Source organism: Chiloscyllium plagiosum, unplaced genomic scaffold (assembly GCF_037043375.1).
Source record: "Chiloscyllium plagiosum isolate Xiang-an unplaced genomic scaffold, Cpla_swu_hap1 HiC_scaffold_36, whole genome shotgun sequence".
Classification (NCBI taxonomy): Eukaryota; Metazoa; Chordata; class Chondrichthyes; order Orectolobiformes; family Hemiscylliidae; genus Chiloscyllium; species Chiloscyllium plagiosum.
This window is the reverse complement of record NW_028270174.1, coordinates 22631452-22645459: the sequence shown is the minus strand read 5'-3', so window position 1 is coordinate 22645459 and position 14008 is coordinate 22631452. Positions and strand designations below refer to the sequence as shown.

Here is a 14008-nt window from a genome sequence, read left to right as displayed (position 1 = left end):
AAGGTTTATAAAATCATGAGAGGCATAGATAGGGTAGATAGACAAGGTCTTTTCCCCAGGGATGGGGGAGTCCAGAACTAGAAGTCATAGGTTTAGGATGAGAGGGAAACAATTTAAAAGGGACCCAAGGGGCAACTTTTTCATGCAGAGGGTGTTGCTTGTATGGAATGAACTGCCAGAGGAAGCGGTGGAGGCTGGTACAATTACAGCATTTAAAAGACATCTGGATGGGTATATGAATAGGAAAGGTTCAGCGGGATATGGGCCAAGTGCTGGCAAATAGGACTAGATTAGTTTAGGATATCTGGGCGACATGGACGAGTTGGACCGAATGGTCTATTTCCATGACTCCACGACTCTATAACTGTTCCAAAATCGAACATATATGATGAATTGCAAAAGAGTAAGAGGAAAATCTTTTACATAGAAAGTTTGTGTACAATAACCTCATTAATATCTTGTGTTATCCTTCAATAATAAATTAAACTCCAGATAGGTACTACTGAGCTAAATTCTTCACTGTTTGAAGGGGAAATATCCTGGTTGGTTACAGTACTAGCTAAATTGTTAAAAAAAAAAGTTGGTTGGGTAGACACTTTCAGATTGGTTCTTACTCTTTGGCAAGTCAGCTCTGATTAACTTAATAGATCTTCGGAAGCAAGGCTATAGATCTGTTAGTAGGGTCTAATAAAAGGATGTTTTCTATCTGTACTGGAACAAAAAGAAAATTAAAACATGAGATGAAATGTTGACTTCTATGATGTTCAATTCTGTGTTCTTTAGTTCAGCGATTAAATGCCGTGCTCAGTCAATATCAAGCAGAGCAGCTGCCCAGATCTTCTGTTGGTCAGGTACAGTCATTTCCAAAATTGTGTTTTCTAGTTTTTGTAGCTATGTATAATCTTTGAGGATGTTTGTGTTTTAAAACATGCTGCTGCAGAATTTCTGAACCAGACTTGGGATTGAATTCTTTATGCATTACGCAAATTCAAAATTGTCTCTGCTTTTGCACCCTGTAATTGACAAAATGTCAAATATTTGGTAGTAGTTCTCTACTCCATGTATGGGTTTGGGAGGTGGGGAAGAAGGATAGTAAGAGAGATCAGGGGAGTAGGTGAGAGATTGTAGGGACATTGAGTGCTCCAAGACATCTCTTCAGTATATGTAGCATACTGTTATCTCTGCAAGGTGCAAATTTCATCATATTTCCTCCTACCTAACCCCCCACCAAATAAAAAGCATGACACCAATGAATTAACCTGGTTAACCACAGAACGTCTTGAGGTAAAATATGAGGAAATTGAATGCTTGTGATCCTTTCACTAGGAAATGTTGGCAACTAGTTTTTTTAACTTCCTTGCTTAAACTTGAGTTAGCTGTCTTACGTGAACAAATATCTTGTGACATAAAATGCTAAGGTGTTGCCAGCCTAATTTTTGTTGCTAGACTAGGCATGATTATATTAGTTTTGCCTGTAACTCATTATTTGACATTGAAAAGGGTATTGAAATTCACAAGCATCCTAAATGCAAAGCATCTTACAAAATGTCAAGCATACCTGCCCACACAGCATAGAAGATTAATGATATTCTGCATTTTTTTTCGCTATAAAGTACTGCTATGGTAATGGATCAAAAGATAAGATTGATTTTAAGTATTTACTTTCCAATGAAACATTCAATCCTACTAGAAAAAAAATTAAATCACTTTCTAAACTATTTGAAATTGAGGTAAGTGTCAACAGATATCAACTGGTATCATCTGGAATGAACCCTGATTACACAATTATGTTCGATCAATAAATATTTGAACATAATCGCAGTTTGTTAAATTTGTGAAAGTGGATCATGAGTATTTGAAAGTGATCATAGCTTTTTAAATTGGTAAATCTCACAGTGGTCTGGAGCAAAAAAGGAGAGCAGAGTGGGCTAGAAAAGGAGACGAGATCAGGGAGAAGGCATAAGAGGAGACTGGGGAGGGAAGTGAGGTGAACGAAGTGGCAGGGCAGGAGGGAGGAAAATAGTGCAGTGGGGAGTAGAATCTAAAGCAGGGGGAAGAGCGCAAAGAATGGGACGCAAGAGGAGTAGAGTGGAAGGGGAGGGAAAAGCAATACAGAAGCAAGAGGGTCTGGTTATGGAGTGGGCCATTTGGAGAATCGAGGAGGAACAGTGGGGTGCAGGGAGTTGGCTGGAGAATGGGTGACTGAGCAAAGTGAGAGGGAGAGTGCAGTTGGAGCGAATGAGGAGGAGGAGGAGGAGGAGATGGGAGGAGAGGGGAAGGGAGCATGTGGGAGAAGGGAAGGGAGTAGTGAGGACTTAATAATAATAATACCACAAAAAGTTTTATAATAAAATAAAAATACTATATAATAATTAGTTATAATTATGGCAAACCACATAACTAATACTATTAACACTGCAATGATCGCTGTCGTGATTTGTCTATTCTAAATAATTATGCTTGCAGGCAGGATTTTGAAAAATTCTGATGAGTTTCTCCTCTTAATTGCTTCTGTACTGAATGCAGTCTGTTTCTTTTCAGTTGATTTCAGTGATTTTCAGTCAAACACTGAAGGAAAGCAAACATTTGCAACTGATATGCGTTTTAATTTGATGGTCATTGATTTCAGATGGTCACTACTAGATGTCACTGATGACTTTGAAGTGTGGATCATCGTATATAAGTGTCATCAAATGCAGTTGAGCACAGGATGCTGCCTAATCTCTCTGTTAGGGATGCTTTTGTGCCCCTTCTAAATAAAGGGAATTATGAAGGTTTGAGGCATAAATTGGCAAGGATGGATTGGGGAACTTTACTCATGGGTTGACGTAGACAGGCAATTGTGCATATAAAGAATATGTGCATGGATTACAATCTTTATTCATTCCTGTAGAGGACAAAAGTAAAAAAGGGTAAGTGGTTCAATCATGGCTTACAAAATTATTAGTGATAGTATTAGATCCTGAGAGGCAACACATAAAATTGTCAGATAAAGCAGCAAGCTTGAGGTTTGAGAGCACTTCAGAATTCAGCAATGCAGACAAAATGTTGATCAAGGAGGAGAAAATGAGTATGAAAGTAAAATTGCAGGGAACATTAAAACTGACCATAAAAGCTTCTAAATATATGTGAAGAGAAAAAGATTATTAAAGACTATTGTATATCCTTTGCTGTCAGAATCTGTAGAAATTATAAAAGGGTACAAAGAAATGGCAGGAGAATTGAACACATGCTTTGGATTTATCTTCACAAAAGGGGGTACAAATAATCTTCCTGAAAAGTTAGGGATTGAAGGTTCCAATAAGAAGGTGGAATTGAAGGAAATCAGTATAAGTAAGAAAATAATGTTGGGGAAACTAATGGGGTTGAGGGCTGACAAATCGCTGATCATCTACATCGCAGACTACTGAAGGAAATGGCGCTGAAAATATTAGATGTATTGGTAGTCATCTTCCAAAATTCTATGGACTCTGGAACAATTTCTATAGATTGGAGGGTGAAAAATATATTACTACCATTTAGAGATGGAGAGCGAGCAAAAACAGAGAATTTGCAGATAGTCTAACATCAGTGGTGGGGGAAAAGTGTCTATTGTAAAAGATGTAATAGATTAGAGAGGTGCTGGAAAAGCAGGTCAGGCACCTTCTGAGCTTGCTCCTCGGATGCTGCCTGACCTGCTGTGCTTTTCCAGCACCACTCTAATCTAGACTCTGGTTTCCAGTATCTGCAACCCTCATTTTTGCCTAAAAGATGTAATAGCAGAACATTTTGAAAGCAATCACGAGACAAAGCCAGCATGGGTTTATGAAAGAATAAATCATGCTTAACAAATCTACTGTAGAACAATTCCCGCCTCAGGCGACTCTCTGTGTGGAGTTTGCACATTCTCCCTGTGTCTGCGTGGGTTTCCTCCGGGTGCTCCGGTTTCCTCCCACAATCCAAAAATGTGCAGGTTAGGTGAGTTGGCCATGCTAAATTGTCTGTAGTGTTAGGGAAGGGGTAAATGTAGGCGAATGGGTCTGGGTGGGTTACACTTCGGCGGGTCGGTGTGGACTTGTTGGGCCGAAGGGCCTGTTTCCACACTGTAATTAATCTAATCTAATCTAAAAAAAAATGAGAACAGTGGATAAGAGATTAGTGGGCAATGTTAAAGCACATGGGATAGGGTGGTGTACCTAAATTGTCATGGATTGAGAATTGGTTGACAGATTTTAAAAAGTGTAGGAATAAATGGAGCTTCTTCAGAGTGGCAGGTAGTAACTAATGGTGTACCATAAGGTTCCATGCTTGGACCAGCTATACACTATGCATTAAAGGACCTGGATGAGGAAACCAAACATTTCCATGTTTGATGACAATACAATACTGGGCAGGATTGTAAGTTGTGAGGAGAATGCAACAAAACTTCAAGGTGACTTAGACAAGTTGAGTGGGTATTCAAGTACATAGCAGATGCTGTACAATGTAGCAACATGTGAAACCATATACTGGTGCAAAAAGCGGTAAGGAAGAGTAATATTTAAATCGTGATATATTGGCTCTACAAAGGAATCTGAGTGACCTTATGCACTAGTCAATGAAAGTAGACAGGCAGGTGCCGCAAGCAATTGGAAAGGCAAATGATGTAATTGATCTTCATTGTAAGAGGATTTGAGTTCAGAAGTAGGGATGCTCACTGCGATATACAGGGCCTCGGTGAGACCACACTGGAGTATTGCATGCAGTGATTTCCCTATCTAAGAAAGGATATACTTGCCAGAGAGGGAACGCAGCGGAGTTTCACTCGGCTCTGGAGATGGCAGGACTGTCTTGTAATGAGCAATTAGTTTGACTAGATCTGTATTCACTAGTTTAAAAGCAAGAGAGGGTATCTGGTTGAAACATATAAAATGCTAACTGGGCTGGATAGAGTAGATGCAGGGGGAATGTTTTGCCCGGTTGGGGAGTTTTAGAACCAGGGGACACAGTCTCAGCATATGGTGTAGACTATTTAGGACTGAGATGAGAAATAGTTTTTTCATACACTCTTGTGAAATTCTTTATCACAAAAGGCTGAGATGGCCATATCACTGAAAATATTCAAGAGATGGATGTATTTATAGTTTTCAAATGCATCAAGGGTATGGGTAGAAAGCAGAAATATGGCATTCACATAGAGGATCAACCATGCTCATGTTGAATGGCTGATTCAAACTCTTTGTTTCTATGTTTCTTTGTTTTTGCATCTTCATTTGTAGATTGTAGTTCAAATCACATGGCCTGACAGCATGTACAAATCACATAATCTGAAGATTTGACGCCACATGAGGGTTCATGTCAATGTTACTTTTCAAATTACAGCAACCTCCAGAATTCCCATTCCTTTTGGGAGTAAAACCAACAATTTACTGACCAAGGCAAAAGTCAAGTTACGCGGGCTGAGTTCGGGTGAAATAATGACAATGGAAATAAGCACATTGTGTTTGAAATCCATGGCTAGATGTTGTAGAGCCTGAATGGGGAAGGCTCAATGAGAAATGTATTTTGATAAATCAGTTCCATGATTGCAGTGTTTTTTCTCTTGATTCAGGCTCGGCATTTAGGTGAACATGATCCTCCAGCACCTTGGCTCATAGACAAGTGGTAAAATTCCTCTTCGTGTATTATGATAGTAGTGTGCAATTTATATTTCACATTAGGAAAACAAAATATTTGGGAGCATTGTTAGAATTAGAATTAGGTTATTATTATCATGTGTACTGAAATGCAGGCATACGAGAGTACAGTGAAAAGTGTACAAAGTTGACATTCCCAGCTCCACCTTAGGTACAGAGGTACCTAGGTACAAAGTAATAACAATAACTGTTGTGGTTCTGTTCGCCGAGCTGGAAGTTTTTGTTGCAAACATTTCGTCCCCTGGCTAGGCAACATCATTAGTGCTTGGGAGCCTCCTGCGAAGCGCTTCTTTGATGTTTCCTCCGGTGTTTATAGTGGTCTGTCCCTGCCCCTTCCGGTTGTCAGTTTCAGCTGTCCGCTGTAGTGGTTGGTATATTGGGTCCAGGTCGATGTGTTTGTTGATGGAGTTTGTGGATGAATGCCATGCCTCTAGGAATTCCCTGGCTGTTCTCTGTCTGGCTTGCCCTATGATAGTAGTGTTGTCCCAGTCGAATTCATGTTGCTTGTTGTCTGCGTGTGTGGCTACTAAGGATAGCTGGTCGTGTTGTTTCGTAGCTAGTTGATGTTCATGTATGCGGATTGTTAGCTGTATTCCTGTTTGTCCTATATAGTGTTTTGTGTACCGGAAGCGGCAGGGACAGACCACTATAAACACCGGAGGAAACATCAAAGAAGCTCTTCGCAGGAGGCTCCCAAGCACTGATGATGTCGCCTAGCCAGGGGACGAAACGTTTGCAACAAAAACTTCCAGCTCAGCGAACAGAACCACAACAATGAGCACCCGAGCTACAAATCTTCGCACAACTTTGAATAACAATAACTAAGTTGAAAGTTCAACATTGTGTGCCCTTGAATCAGGCTTCTAGTTTTACACGTGTCTTCTAGTGAAAAGTTAGGAAATCACCATGCCAGGTACTATTTCAAAATTGCTAAATGGCAAGTATTCCAGTATTCTGTGTTTTCTACTCAATCGGTACACCAGCCAAAAAAAAATCATTCATGAGTCTTTCATGAGTCTTCTAATGTTTGGACTTAAGTAAGAAATGTGATGCTTCCCACAAAGTACCAGTTAAGGAATGCTATATGATGCAAAGGAAATTTATAATGAAGGAGTACAAAACTCTCAAAGGAAGGAGGAAAATTGTGTTAAAGATTTGATAGTAGCTGACAATTTGGCGCTCTCCCCATTTAAACTATGTTCAGTAACCAGCCTGTTATTAAATCCCCAATGTATTTCACAGACATTACATTTACTCACTGACAGATGCCATTTGGCATATCGTGTTCATGCAGGCCCATGTCCTTTGCTACTAGGCACGTATTCCTGCAAGTTAGAGGTCTGCAAGTAAATGTGCAAGTGCTTATGGCAAGAGTTTCTGCCTCTACCACTCTTTTTTAGGAATGAGTTCCAAGTTCCAGCCATCCTCAAATAAAAACAAGATTTCTCATCTTCCCTTTACTCCAATTACTTTAAATCTATGTCCCCTCATTTTTAACCTCTTTATTGAAGTAAATATTTTGTCCCGATTCAGTCTATCTATGTCTCTCATAACTTAATACACCTTAATTAGTCATTCCTTAGCCTCCTCTGTTCAAAGGAAAACAACAAGAGATAACAAAAACAGAATTTTTTTTGTAAAAATTCAGCAGCCTTGGCAGCCATCTATGGAGAGAAAACAGAGTTAACGTTTCAGGGTGTCTGTTCTTCAATTTTGCTGCTAGACCTGCTGAGTCTTTCCAGCAATTTGGGTTTTTGTTTCTTATTAACAGCATTTGCAGTTCCTTGCTTTTATTGAACCACCTATACAATCTTTCCTTATAGCTAATATTTTCTAGTTCTAACAACATCTTCATAATTCTCCTTTGCACTTCTCCAGTACATTTTTCCTTTGGTCTGATGACCAGAACTATACACCGAACTCGAGCTGTGGCCTGACAAATGGTGAATACAATTTCTGCGTAACCACAGTCCCCTTGTATTCAATACCGCAGTTGCTTTAATCACCTTATCCATCTGCCCTGCTACCTCTAATGATTCAGTTATATATAATTCAAGGCCTCTCTGTTCTCTCACATGGCTTCTCATTTTCCGATTTACCTCCTACTTCTTTGTATTGAATTCCATTTTCTAGTTTTTAGCCCAAATGACCATATCATCTATATCTTCGTGAGTCTTTGCTGCCATCCACCTGACAAATCTTTGTGCCATGTACAAATTTCTTTATCTTGCCCTCTATATTAGAGCCTAAATCATTTAATATAAATTGCAAAAAGCAAGGAATTGAGTGCTGCACTCTGCAGAACCCCATCGATAGTAAGCTGCTAGTTGCAAAATACTCGAAGTCATTCGTCCTTCTTTTCTGCCATGAAGTTAATTTTAGATCCAATTTGTCAGCGAGGGTTTTTGCTTTTTTGCCAAGTCAGGCATTTGGGGCTTTGTCAAAAGCATTCCTAAAAATCACGTAAACCACGTTCACCACATTAATGATAACTGACTTTCCAACAAAATGTGAACTCGTGCAAATTTTATTGATGCTTAATGTTTGTACTTTCCATTTTTTTCTTTGGCAGCCTCATGGCACCTCTTATAGCAGAATATGACAAGCAGATTAAGAAAATGAGTGAACAGCTGGATTGTCACCATGTAAGAATATTTGAGACTGTTGTGTTTTAAAAGTTGGGTGATTATTTTGAAAGAAAAATTACAGCTACAATCTAGCAAAACTTTTTTAAATTCAATAACAGATCCACATGAATGAAATGAAGTTAAAGCTTGAGAATGTTGTACGAGAAAATGAAAGGTAAGGTTACCCAACTTTTAAAGTTAGAATTATTTTAATGTCTATTAACTAAGGCCAGGTGCTGATTGTTTGATTGGATTGGTGGAATTGCTGTGAAATTAGTTGTCTATTTTTCTTGAAATTAAGTATTACTCTATTTTCTAACTGGAATACATATGATTGACTGTACTGCAGGTTGCATTCAGAATTACAGGAGACCATTGAAAAACGGCTGGAGTCCCTGCCTTCTGATGCAGATATTGTGGACGTTGACTTTATGGAAGATGAAGTAGTGAGAAACCTAAAGGAACAATTACGTCTAGCCAATAGGGTAGGTAATGATGAGCAAAATGATTTTGGACTAATGCTTGAAACAGTAATTTAGCATTTAAACTAATTTGTTTTAACTTTTAGAAATTGCACTGGTCAGTAGAATCAACATGTGGAGTGCCTGCAAGGTTTAGTCACCCAGATGAATTTTTTTTTGTCCATGGAACGTGGCCATCACTGACTAAACCTGCATTTATTGCCCATCCCTAATTGCCCTAGAGAAGGTGGTGGTGAATTACCTTTATTAAAGTGCTGCAGTTCTTGGGTATGTGGAGCCCACATTGCTATTAAGAAGGGAGCTCAGGGATTTCAACCCATTAGCTCGATTCCATCGGTTTAAGTGTGCTAAGCCAAATATTACTGAACCATTATGTTTTCTTTTGTAGTAGTCTGATAGTTTTCAAAGTTATTTCTGTGTACATTCACAGTTTTAAAAGATTATTGGGATTAGCTTCAGATTAGTATGACAGGGCGGCGCAACATCAAGGGCCGAAGGGCCTGTACTGCGCTGTAATGTTCTATGTTCTATTTCATAATTGACTATGTGTGATTCAAACTCTCAACCTTTGGGTTATTGGTCCACTACCATAGCCACAAAACTAATCTAACATTCTACTGGCTAAATGTGCAATTATAATGCCCATTCACTCATTTATTGATATATGCTTTGAACATATTTCCAAATGAAAAAGACTGTCACATCCATTAGAATATTTTTGTAAGTGCTAAACTAACATGTTTGGTTAGGCATCTAAATAATTTATACAATAACTATAGTGTTGTCTGCATTCACTAAGATAGAAAGCCAACTATGAATTGAGTTAGCAGTTCTTATTCTGCATGTTTTTTCACTACCAATCGCAAGCAAACTGTGATCAAGATTAAAGTTTGTAATTGTAATGGTATTGTAATGGAGATGCTTCATTTTTAATATTTCTTGGAGGACTTACATTTTGAGGAATTGTACAAAAATTAATTTATTTTCCAGTTTTGTTAAAATACCTCGAGTTTTTTTTCAAAAAGAAGTCATTGGTGAACATTGGAGATTTTCTGAATGAGGCCTCCTAGAAATCAAGGCCAAAACAAACTATGATTTCACAAAGGACTTGGATGTAGCATTTGAGGGTAAAGGGCTCAAAGGATAAAGGGAAAATGCAGGAACAGGCTGTTGAGTTGGATGATCAGCCATGAACATAATAAATGGCAGGGTGGACTTGAAGGGCCAAACGGTCTACTCCGGCTTCTAAATCCTATGTTGCTAAATCACATGACTGGTAAATGTTTGCTTTGCTGCAGTGTGCCCTACAGGGGGCTCTTGAAGTGTAGTGATAGTGTCCCTACCTCTGAGCCAGAAGGCCTAGGTTCAAGCACCATCTGCTCCACAGGTGGGTAATAACATTTCTGAACAGGTTGATTGGAAAATTTCCAGAGTCCTGCTGGGGTTGTTTGAACAGTGACTGGATGAGGTGGTACTGATTCCTCCCACAGTCCAAAGATATGCAGCTTAGGTGAATTGGCTATGCTAAATTGCCCATAGTGTTCAGGGATGTGTAGGTAAGATGCATTCGTCAGGGGTAAATGTAGGGTAATGGGTCTGGCTGGGATACTTCTTGAAGGGTCAGCGTGGATTTTGGGCTGAAGGTCCTGTTTCTACAATGTAGGGATTCTAATTCTAATAAATAAGACAGGTTTGGAATCTGTTTGCAGTTAGGGACAAGAAACCTACGAGGCAGAGTTGTCCAGTTCATCTCTCTCATTTCTCCCAGTGAAAAGTCTCTTGTGGAGTTCCAGTGAAATCTATTTGTTTCTCTGAAAGACTGATTGGAGGAAATTCTCAAGATTGTATTTCCCGAGCAAGCTTTATCTGAGCAACTTGGGAGATAAGCGAGCATGGTTTGTGTTGTCCCCACATGTGAGAGGACATCAGAGCAACAGACTTTGTAACACGCTACACTTCTTCCTTTTACCTTCAAGAATAACTCAATGTCTAAAGTATTTTCTTCCAGGTAAAGGGATCAAAAGATATAGGGAAAATGCTGGAACAGGCTATTGAGTTGGATGAGCAGCCATGAACATAATGAATGGCAGAGAAGGCTTGACGGCCAAGCGGCTTATTCTTGCTCCTACTTTCTACGACTGATCATCAACTCAGTAGCCTCTTCCTGCTTTTTCCCTATATCCTTTGATCCCTTTATTCTGCAAGAAAATACTTCAGACAATGAGTTATTCTTGAAGGTAAAAGGAAGAAGTGTAGCGTGTTACAAAGTCTGTCGCTCTGATGTCCTCTCACATGTGGGGACAACACAAACCGCACATGCTTATCTCACAAGCTGTTCAGACAAAGCTTGTTTGGGAAACACAATCTGCTCCTACATTCTGCAAATAAATCAATTTCGCTTTCTCTTTTCATGAAGAATGTGTGTATGTTTTGGAAATAATCTGAGGGATAAGCTTTATACTTCTATGCGACCAACTATGTATGTTATTGTAGCTTTTTTGAATAAGTTTTACTTTGATAATAAATCAAATATAGTGTTTATTAAGAAATCTAACTGATCCCATTTAATTGAATGCCTTTCTGCTTCCTGATCATTCAGAAGGTGGTACGTTGAGTATTCAATCAGCTGGGGGAAAATATGTTTACTGCACAAACAGAAATATTGTCTGGCTTGGTCTGGCAGCAATTATGGAGAGAAAAACAAACAAAATTGGTGTTTCAAGTCCAGTAACCCTTCTTTAGAATTGATGGCACCTGGGAAAATATGTTATTATGTTAATGATACAGGGTGGGGGAGGAAAAGGAATGAGTGGATAGGTGGAGATGGAGCAAGAAAAAGGTCAGCAGTCAAGGGGATGATAGGCAAAAGAATAGCTAAGTGAGTGATAATGGGGAAATTAAAATATTTTTAACCTGGTTATCCTGTGTGATGGAGTGATTGAAGGTTTCATGTTGACAAGCTTAAATTTAAAGTCATGTTGAAGTGATAGTAGGTTTGGCACAGACGCAAAGAAAAGAAACAATATTATGTCAAGCCTACTATTTTGAGGCTTTTGGTCAAAAACAAAGTAAGAATAACAAATTGACAAATAAAATCCTTAGTAACTAAAGAAAGGCATACACTTCTGACCTTTCAGAGTCTGTGTCATCAAAGTGAAATCCAAATATAATTTGATTTACAGTTCAGGAATTATCACCATTCTGCAATTTCTTGCTGATGGAAAAATTAGTTCCTAACTGGTTTGTCTTGTTTTTTTTAGGAAAAAGACCTAGCCTTGGAGTTATGGCAGTTGGTTTCACAAGCTTTAGATCGAATGCAACAAATGTATCAAGATCATGTGTCAGATACTCAGAATCAAGCCTTTGACCAACAACAATGGAATGTATGACATCCTTAATATTTTTATATCTCATTGACCTAAATGAGCATTGTACATTTCCATATCAGAAAAATAGAGAGATTTATCTTGTTAAAAATATCATTTTCTATTCATTTTTTTTTCAAGTGGCTGTGAGATGATTGATAAATTACAAGTTTCTGTGATCCACCAGCAAGTGCATAAATCTTTGGTACTTTTCTTTTCAGGAACAGCTGGCCCACTTCCGACAACTTACTCAGGAGCTTCAAGTGGCCAATCAAAAATTAAAACTGGTAAGGCAAAGCATCTGGAAAGTGCTCAAATAGCATCCCATACAACCTATTTGTAGTTTCACATATTGAACTCTATGGAAAATATTTTGGCTCAAGCAAATTTTTGATGGAAGAATTGTGTTTCAAGAGCTCACAAATCACCAGGCAATTTAATAGTTTTTGTGCCAATATTTTCTTCCCCAAAGTGCTAACGCAGTCCTGTATTAAAATATCACTTGAGTCAGCAATAACAATTTGAATTTATTGAACATTTTTAATTTATTAACATGCCCTGAGATACCTAATAGGAGAGTTAGCAAATAAAATTTGACACCTAGCCTCTTTTGATATTAAGGATTTGTCCATGGGTTAAAATGTGACCTAAACACAATTAGGACTGCTGCCAAATTTGCTAAATATTCCAGGATTGATCCAAATGTTAAGATAAATCAACTTTTGTTTTAATCAATTACCAACTGTTTCCTTAAACACACCTCCTTTACCTCTCACTGATCATTTTGAATCTCAAGTTTGAAGGACAACCAGATGGCACTCCATCTGATTCTGGTCTTGCCACCAATATCACGGGAAGCAGAGGCTGCTGGATTACCTTCTAGCCTGTCAATATCCCTTCCCATACCCAGTCGTGTATTTTGTCATTGTGGCCTTGGCATGAAGCAGCTGCCAGGAGGTACCCCAACTCTACTGCAGAACCTCTCTTCTCACACACTTTGTCTAGAGTGTGAGGATACAGCAGCTGTAATGTGATGTCTTGCAGTCCAAGAACCTATCTGTCTTGGCCAATGAGGAAGATGATGCTTTGAGTGAATGTGCTCTGCTCCATTGGCTCTTGTTGATCGGAGAGATCACAAGATACCAGTTAGTCCTCAATGTACTTCCATTCAGGTCTTCACGAGATTAGGTCAGAATTGGATGGTATGTGTCTTTTTCTTTTAAACCATGTTGTGACACCACTCTGATAGATGGGCCTTGAACTTTCTGATATAGAGTTAGGGGCACTATCACTGTGCCACAAGAGCAGCCTGGATGGTATGATGTCAGTTGTCATGCTGATTTGCATTCAAAGCAGATGGATAGTGTGTCATTAATGCAGTTTAATTCCTGGAGTAGCTGTATGGGTGGTCTCTCATATATTAGTCCTGGTTCTGTCCTGTTTCAGAAATGGTTACTCTTACCAATTTGGATATTGCTTTGTAATTTTTTTTCCAATTGATTTTCAGATCAATATTATGAGTTTCAAAATTTGCATTCACTGCACTGACTTGCAGGATCTGACCCATGATTCTCTACCTGCATTCTACACCACCCCAAATGTACCATGAGCTCTGTTTCCTGGATGATCTTCCACCCTTCCTCTAGTTTTGGTTGAACATCTTGTATTATTATGGGCAACATCCCAGTTTTATTCCCAGAGTCCCTACCTGTCAAGGTTTTTGATGCCCTTGCTGACTCTGTACCCTCTCAACATTAATGACAGAGTGATCGTGACTTCGTTGGCTCCCAACTGACTGCAGGTCATCTCTCCAGACTGAATTTATAAAACAAGCCTTATAAAACAAGCCTAACAAACCATCCATCAAGGCCCAGGATGAT

At 38.9% G+C, this 14008-nt stretch overlaps 1 protein-coding gene across 4 annotated transcripts in view; it reads left to right on the top strand.

Moving 5' to 3' along the window:
* sclt1 (sodium channel and clathrin linker 1) overlaps positions 1-14008 on the top strand; it is a 113716-nt gene that overhangs the window by 14357 nt on the left and 85351 nt on the right. For 2 of the 4 annotated variants that reach the window (XM_043674192.2, XM_087980046.1), the window contains exons 3-9: positions 784-851; positions 5570-5622; positions 8227-8299; positions 8401-8456; positions 8631-8766; positions 12024-12146; positions 12350-12415. In XM_043674192.2, the coding sequence (XP_043530127.2) occupies positions 784-851; positions 5570-5622; positions 8227-8299; positions 8401-8456; positions 8631-8766; positions 12024-12146; positions 12350-12415 (575 nt within the window). Of the gene's footprint in view, positions 1-783; positions 852-5569; positions 5623-6411; positions 6568-8226; positions 8300-8400; positions 8457-8630; positions 8767-12023; positions 12147-12349; positions 12416-14008 lie in introns of those variants that run through there. The other 2 variants (XM_087980047.1, XM_087980048.1) reach the window with 2 other exon arrangements.